Below are 8,313 nucleotides of genomic sequence, written 5' to 3'. Positions count from 1 at the left end.
TAGTGATTACTAGAGGGAAAAAAGGTGGGATGAGGTAGAAGAAGGTAAAGGGGGGATAAAAGGTGATGGAAGGAGACTTGACTTGAGGTGGTGAACACACAATATAATATACAGACAATGTATTATAGAACTGTACACCTGAAACCTATATAATTTTATTAACCAATGTCACCCAATAAATTCACATTTAAAAAATCACTCAGCTCTCTCTGAGGAGCCAAAACTTGAAGCCCCTGAGAGCAGCGCTAAAATACTGAAGTATTTTTTTCTATTAACGAAATCCTGAGAGGACACATTTGGGGCTAGTCAGGCTACAAGTCACGTGCTCCCCAGTGGAAGCTCCAGCATCCAGGCAGGAGCAGCCATGTTCAGACTTCTTAGAATTTCCAGGAAACTGTTGGGAATCCGTTGGGAAACCGTTTGCTGCGGGAGAGATAGGTGCTCACCTGGCAGCTACTAGCCTATCCTTCATGGAAATGAGTCTCAACACATCTGAGCTTGGCCCAGGTTTGGAGCCCGAGTCCACAGAGAAGCAACAACCAGAGTCCCTGCCGAAGCCCTCGGGGCCTGGACCAGACTTGGATGAAGGGGCAGATCTGCAGGCAGCACCACTCCCAGCCCAGAAGGCAGAGCTGCTCTTGGAACAGAAACCTGAGCTGGACTGGGCTTCAGGGCAGCATGCAGAGCCGCCAGGAGCTATGGAGTCGCAGGAGTCAAGTTCAGTGGGGTGGGATTCACCTCTACGACGGTCCTCAAACGAAGTATCTCAGAAGCACCGCTGCCAAACCAACTGCCTGGAGGCTCCACTCTCCCGGGCCTTCCGATGGTTGGGGTGGGAGGTGGGCTCACACCCCTGGGTCTTCCTGCTGGTGCCCATTCTGCTGACAACTGCTCTGAGCACTGGCTTCATTTACCTGCCCAAGGATGAAGAAGAGGACCTCGAGGAGCAGTACACCCCCGTCAGGAGCCTGGCCAAGGGAGAACGGCGCTTTGTGCAGGAACATTTCACCACTAATGACTCTTTTCACTTCTCCATCTTCAGGATGAGCTCTGAGGTCCAATTCGCTTCCATTCTAGTGGTGTCACGCTCTGACACCCTGCTGGAACGAGAATTCTTTTCAGAAGTTAGCAGATTAGACAGTGCGGTGCAGGCTCTGAATGCCACTCAGGAAGATGGAACCCCGATCCTCTTCAGTCAGGTGTGTGCCAAGAACCAGGGCATCTGTGTGCCCTCCAACCCCCTCCTGTTCGCCTGGCAGGTGAATAAGAAGCTTGACCTGAAAAGCATCACCTTCCCCATCTACATCCAAAACAGCCAGCCTGTCTCCCTAGCGGGCACCCTTGGTGGAACCATCTTAGGCAAGCAGATGGGAACAAACTATTTACTCCTGCAGGCCAAAGCCATGCGGCTGCAATATTACCTGAGAACCCAAGAAAAAGAGAATAGTGAGCATAGCAAGAGGTGGCTCGTACATTTCCTGGACGAATTTAGCAATATTGAAGAGAGTTTGGCCTTGAAGATGATGCAGGTACGTGGCAGCTGGGGTTGATAGGGAGGCCAGGAGAAAGTGGGAGGGATAAGATGACTTGTTCCAAGGACCATAGATCCCTAGATAGCAACTCCCTGAGTGATGGAGTCCTTGATTTGAAGCTGAGCGTGTGCTACTGTATTTGGCACTTAATCCAACTTTCTTTCACACCCAGAAGGATGCCACAAATCTTAGATCCTTGTTAACATTTGGGTGGAACACACAAATCCTACATCCTCAAGGTAGGTCTGTTCAGTACAGACATTAATCTTCAGGCTTAGTTTGGGGATTGGTTTTCCAGCCAAATTACGTGGGAATTCTTACTTTTAGTTAGTCTTTGCTGTTTCCAGGAGCCCCCTAAAATTTGTTTGAAGTTCTCTGGAATAAAAGGCAACAAACAAAAATACTTCAAGCAAATGTTCCATAGTGTTACTGAAAAAGATAACTAGCTCAGCATTTTTTTTCAAGTAAATTATATCATAGTGACAGAAACATGGTAACTGTTCAATAATTCTTGTGCCAGCAAACCTACTAATACTTCTGAATAGCCTGGTGAAAGTGAGACACCCACTGGAAAAAGCCTTTGAATACCAGGCCTTTCTGAAATGATATTTATGCAATTAAAATAGTGAAATATAACAACCTAATAAAAATTTAGAAAAAGCCACAATTTCTTTAGTTATAATTTCACAGTTTCATGTAAAATTTAGATTTTGTATTTTTTGGAAATTGTAAACTTTAGATTTTTGTAAGAAATTTTGGAGAACATGCTGGAGATTTGGGGAAAGAAGCAAACTATATTCTTTTCTTCTAAAATGATAATTCATGTATTTTTATCTTTTAAAGAATTTAAACATTTTATTTACCAATAAGCTAGAGTGCTTCAATAGTGTTTGTAACTCATTCGCAAATATTGTAATTAAGAGTTATTCATCCGAGTACATTTTTGTGGCAGGTGGTCACTTTATAGACAACTGGAATTTGACGCAATTGCTAAGATGGTTCCCTCTTTGTTTTATGTGGCATACCTTCCAATCACATTATTTTCAATCGCATCATGCCCAGGTAAAATATTTTTATTTGTTGTCTTGTTTTTTATGCATGCTATGAAGTTGGCTGACTCTATCATTTAAAGAAAAATACAAAGCAAACAACAATATTTATGAACTTCCTCTCCACTGGCTCAGATGAACTAATTATTTTTATCTTTATTGTTGAGAGTATTACAGATACACCCCTCTTTTCTTTTCCCCTTACTCCCCTCCATCCAGTTCCCACCCTGCACCTGCACCAGACCTTCATCACCCTATTGTCTGTATTCGTGGGCAATGAAAACATTCATGTAAGTTCTTTGGTTAATCTCTTCCCGCCACCACTCTCCTACCCCATTCCCTCTGAGATTCATCAGTCTGTTCCATGTTTCCAAGCCTGTGGTTCTATTTTATTCATCAGTTTATTGTGATCATTATATTCCACATATAAGTGAGATCATGTGATGTTTGTCTTTCTTTGACTGGCTTATTTTGCTTCAGCCAACCTCATAGCATGCTATAAAAAAAGAAAAATGAAATGAAAGTATTTTACCTGTAGCATGATGCAATTGAAAATAATATGATTAGAAAATATGCCAAATAACACAAAGGGATCACTGTTGTAGAAGTTGTCTCAAATTCCAGTTGTCTAAAACGTGATGTAAAGTAGACCACCTGCCACAGAAATGTGCTCAAATAACTTTTAATTCTTACTTTAAGTTAATCTTTGCTGTTTCCAGGAGCCCCCTAAAATTTGTTTGAAGTTCACTGGAATAAAAAGCAACAAACAAAAAAACTTCAAACAAATGTTCCATAGTGTTACTGAAAAAAGATAACTAGCTCAGCATTTTTTTTTCAAGTAAATTATATTATAGTGTCAGAAACATGGTAACTGTTCAGTAATTCTTGGGCTAGGAAACCTACTAATACTTCTGAATAGCCGGGTGAAAGTGAGACACCCACTGGAAAAAGCCTTTGAATACCAAGCCTTTCTGAAAGGATATTTATGCAATTAAAATAGTAAAATATAACAACCTACTAAAATTTTAGAAAAAAGCCACACGTCCTTTAATTATTAATAACTAGAGGCCCGATGCACGAAATTTGTGCACCAGGAGAGAGAGGTCCCTCAGCCCAGCCTGCACCCTCTCACAGTCTGGGACCCCTTGCTTCTTATTGCCCACCTGCAGCGGAGGTGGACAAGGCTCCCGCCACTGCCCCTGTGCTCACCAGCCGTGAGCCCAGCTTCTGGTTGAGCGTGCGGCACCCCTGTGGGAGTGCACTGACCACCAGAGGGCAGCTCCTGCTTTGAGTGTCTGCCTCCTGGTGGTCAGTGCACATCATAGCGACCTGTTGTTCCTCTGTTTGGTCGATTTGCATATTAGGGTTTTATGTAGGATTTCACAGTTTTATGTAAATTTTAGATTTTGTATTTTCAGACATTTTAAACTTTGGATTTTTTAAGAAACTTTAGAGAGCATGTCAGAGATTGGGGGCGGGGGAGCAAATCTATATTCTTTATTCTAAAATGATAATTCATGTATTTTGACCTTTTAATGAATTTGAACATTTTTTTCACCAATAGGCTAGAGTGTTTTAATAGTGTTTGTAACTCATTCACAAATATTATAACTAAGAGTTATTCATCTGAGTACATTTTTGTGGCAGGTGGTCTACTTTACATCACTTTCTAGACAACTGGAATTTGAGGCAACTTCTAAGACGGTGATCCCTTTATTTTATGTGGCATACTTTCTAATCATATTATTTTCAATTGCATCATGCTACAGGTAAAATATTTTGTTTTTGTGAACTATTTTTTTTAAATTTATTGAGGTAAAACATATCTATAGATAATATAAAATGTCATTTTAACCATTTTGAGTTTACAATTCAGTTGTATTAATGACATTCACACTGCTGTGCAATCGGTACAACTCTCTGTTCCCAAATATTTTCCATCACTCTGTACAGAAATGCTGTAATATTAAGCAATAACACCCCATTGCCTCCTCCCAGCCCTGGTAAACCTTCAATCTACTTTGTCTCTGTGAATTTGCCTATTCTACAGATTTCTTATAAGTGAGATCATATAAAAGTTGTCCTTTCGTGACTGGTTTACCTCACTTAGCACAATGTTTTCAGTGTTCATCCATATTGTAGCATGTATCAGAACTTCATTTATTTTAGTTGCTTAATAATATTCCATTGTATGTATACACCACATTATTTTATTTGGCCACTTGTCTTTTGATGGGCACTTGGGAATATTTCTCCCTTTTGGCTATCTTGAATAATGCTGCAATGAACATTAGTATACAAATATCCATTTGAACCCCAGTTTTCAATTCTTTTCCATTATCTACCTAGAAGTAGAATTGGTAGTGTGTGATAATTCCAGGTTAAGTTCTTGAAGAACTGCTAAAGTGTTTTCCACAGAAAACACCTTTTTATATCCCACCAGCGACATCTCCACTTCCTCACCAACCTTGTCATTTTCTGCTTTATGGATTATAGCCATTCAAGTAGATACAAAATATTATCTCATTGTGGTTTTGAGTCACAATTCCCTAATTACTAATGATAAGTATCTTTTGATGTGTTTATTGGCCATTTTTATATCTTCCTTGGAGAAATGTCTATTCAAAGCCTATACTCATTTTTTAATGGGGTCATATGTCCTTCTGTTGTTGAGTCCTGTTATTGATGAATACTTTATATATTTTAGATATTAAATCCTTAACAGAAAGATATATGATTCTACCACTCTGAATTATCTCTTCACTTTCTTGATACTGTCCTCTAATGCCCAAAAGTTTTTAATTTTCTGTTCAATTTATCTATTTTTTCTTTTGCTATTGTGCTTTTGGTGCTATATCTAAGAATCCATTAGCAAGTCCAAGGTAATGCACATTTATCCTATGTTTTCTTCTAAGAGTTTATGGTTTTAGCTCTTATATTTAAGTTGTTGATCAATTTTAAAATATTTTTGTATATGGTGTGAATTAAGGGTTCAACTCCTTTCTTGTACTTGTAGAAGAGCCATTTGATGAAGACAAAAATCAATTAGCTGTATATACATGGGTTTATATGTGCACTCTTAATTTTATTACATTGGTCTATATGTCTTTCCATATGCCACACAATTTTGATTATTGTAGCTTTGTTAAAAGTTTTTAAATCTGGAAATTTCAGTCCTCCAACCTTCTTCTTTTTCAAGATTATTTTGGATATCCAAGGCCCCTTAAAATTTCATATAAAATTTGAGGGCTGACTTTTCCATTTATGAATAGAAAAAAAGGCCATTGGAATTTTAATAGAGATTATGTTGTATCTGTAATTGCTTTAGATGAGATTGACATTTTAACAATACTAAATCTACTTCCCCATGAACTAAGGACATATTTTCATTGATTTGGGTCTTCTTTAGTTTCTTTCACCAATGTTTTATAGTTTTCAGTGTGCAAGCCTTTTATCTCCTGGGTCAAATTTATTCCTAAGTATTGTTCTATTTTTTAAAAATATATTTTTATTGATTTAAGAGAGGAAGGGAGGAGAGAGAAATGGAAACATTAATGATGAGAGCGAATCATTGATTGGCTCCCTCCTGTACACCCACCACTGGGGATCAAGACCTTAACCAGGCATGTGCCCTTAGTCGGAATCAAACCTGGGACCCTGAAGTCCTCAGGTCAACGCTCTATCCACTGAGCCAAACCAGCTAGACCCTAAGTATTATTTTAGGCACTACTTAGATGGAACTGCTTTTGTAATTGGCTTTTGGGATTGTTTATTGCACATGGATAACAACAGAATTGACTTTTGTGTGTTGATTTTGTATCCTGTAGCTTTGCTGAATTTGTTTACTCTAGCATTTTTTTATGGATTCTTTGGAATTTTCACATATAGAATCGTGTAATCTGGGGGAAAAGTTAGTTACTCTTCTTGGTTTTCAATTTGGATTCCTTTTATTTCTATTTTTTGTCTAATTGCTGGCTAACACCACAATGTTGAATATCATTGGTGACAATGGGCATCCTTGTTTCTGGTCTTAGAGGGAAAGCATTCAGTTTTTCACAATTCAGTATGATGTTAGTTGTACAAGAAGTCCTCTCTATTCCTTGGTTTTGGGTGTTGGATTTTGTCAAATGCCTTTTCTACATCTATTGAGATGATCATATGGTTTTTATTTTTTGTTGTATTAGTGTGGTGTATTACATTGATTTTTTTATGTTGAACTACTCTTGCATTCCTGGGATAAATCCCATTTGATCTATAAGGTGTATAACCCTTTTAATATGCTATTGAATTGGCCTTGCTAGAATTGTGTTGAGGTCTTTTATGTCTATATTCATAAAGATATTGCTATGTAGTTTTCTTGTGATATCTTTGGATTAAATGTTCCAATCAAAATACATATGGTAGCTAAATGTATAAGAAAACATATGCTGTGTATCAGAGACTCACTTCAATTGAAAGACATACACAGATTGAAAGTAAAACAGTGGGAAAATATATTTCAAGAAAATAGAAACAAAATTTAAAAAGCTTAGGTAGCAATACTTATATCAGACAAAATAGACTTTAAAACAAAGTCTATAAAAAGAGACAAAGAAGGACCCAGCAATTCCATTTCTGGGTCCTCAAAACACTAAATCAAAAAGCACATGTATCCATATGTTCATTGAAGCATTACTTACAATAGCCAAAATATTGAAGCAACCTAAGTGCCTATCAATAGATGAATGTATAAAGAACAAGTAGTGCATCTATAAAATGGAATATGACCCAACCATCTCTATATATAAAAGCCTAATATGCTAAGTGTCAGACCATTCAACCGTTCGACCAGTTGCTATAACACGCACTGACCACCAAGAGGAAGACACTCTGACCGGTAGGTTAGCTTGCTGCTGGGGTCTGGCCGATTGGGACTGGGCAAGACAGGCTGGACACACCCTGGAGTTCATCCACAGTCCCTCCACAGCCCTTATCGTGCACCAGTGGAGTCCCTTGGCCTAGCCTGCATCCTCTCACAATCCAGGAACCCTGGGGGATGTCAGAGAACTGGTTTTGGCCTGATCCCCACAGACCAGGCTGAGAGACCCCACTGGGCCTCTAGTAAAAAATAATGAAATCTTGACATCTGTAACAACACATATGGACATAGAAGATATTGCGCTGAGTGAAATAAGTCATACAGAGAAAGAAAAGACAAATGCCATATGATTTCACCTACATGTAGAATCTAAAAAACAAAATAAACGAACAAGCAGAGCAGAATCAGACTCATAGATACAGAACATTTTGATGATTGACAGATGGGCGGGAGGGGAAGAGGGTGGGTGAAATAGGTGAATGAATTAAGAAGTATAAATTTATAGTTACAGTCTAGTCATGGGGATGTTAAGTACAGTATAGGGAATATACTCAATAACATTGTAATAAGTATGTATGGTGTGAGATGAGTTCTAAATTTATTTTTTTAATTTTATTTATTTTATTGCTTAAAGTATTACAAAGGGTATTACATATGTGTCCCTTTTTTTCCCCCACCCTTGACAATCCCCTGGCCTCCCCTACCCCCCAGTGTCTTATGCCCATTGGTTATGCTTAGATGCATGCATACAAGTCCTTCAGTTGATCTCTTACCCACCTCCCTCCTGCCCCCCAACCTTCCCCAGCCTTCCCACTGCAGTTTGACAATCTGTTTGAGGCAGCTCTGCCTCTGTATCTATTATTGTTCATAAGTT

The 8,313-nt window shown here is 38.6% G+C and overlaps 1 protein-coding gene across 1 annotated transcript in view; it reads left to right on the top strand.

Moving 5' to 3' along the window:
• The window catches only part of PTCHD3 (patched domain containing 3), a 26,665-nt gene that overhangs the window by 11,128 nt on the left and 7,224 nt on the right, over positions 1-8,313 (top strand). Inside the window, exons 3-4 of the mRNA XM_006753896.2 lie at positions 290-1,529; positions 4,229-4,350. Coding sequence (XP_006753959.1) covers positions 290-1,529; positions 4,229-4,350 — 1,362 coding nt within the window. The remainder of the gene's footprint in view (positions 1-289; positions 1,530-4,228; positions 4,351-8,313) is intronic.

This window comes from Myotis davidii, unplaced genomic scaffold (genome assembly GCF_000327345.1).
Source record: "Myotis davidii unplaced genomic scaffold, ASM32734v1 scaffold252, whole genome shotgun sequence".
Lineage (NCBI taxonomy): Eukaryota > Metazoa > Chordata > Mammalia > Chiroptera > Vespertilionidae > Myotis > Myotis davidii.
This window is presented reverse-complemented; position numbering and strand designations above follow the sequence as displayed.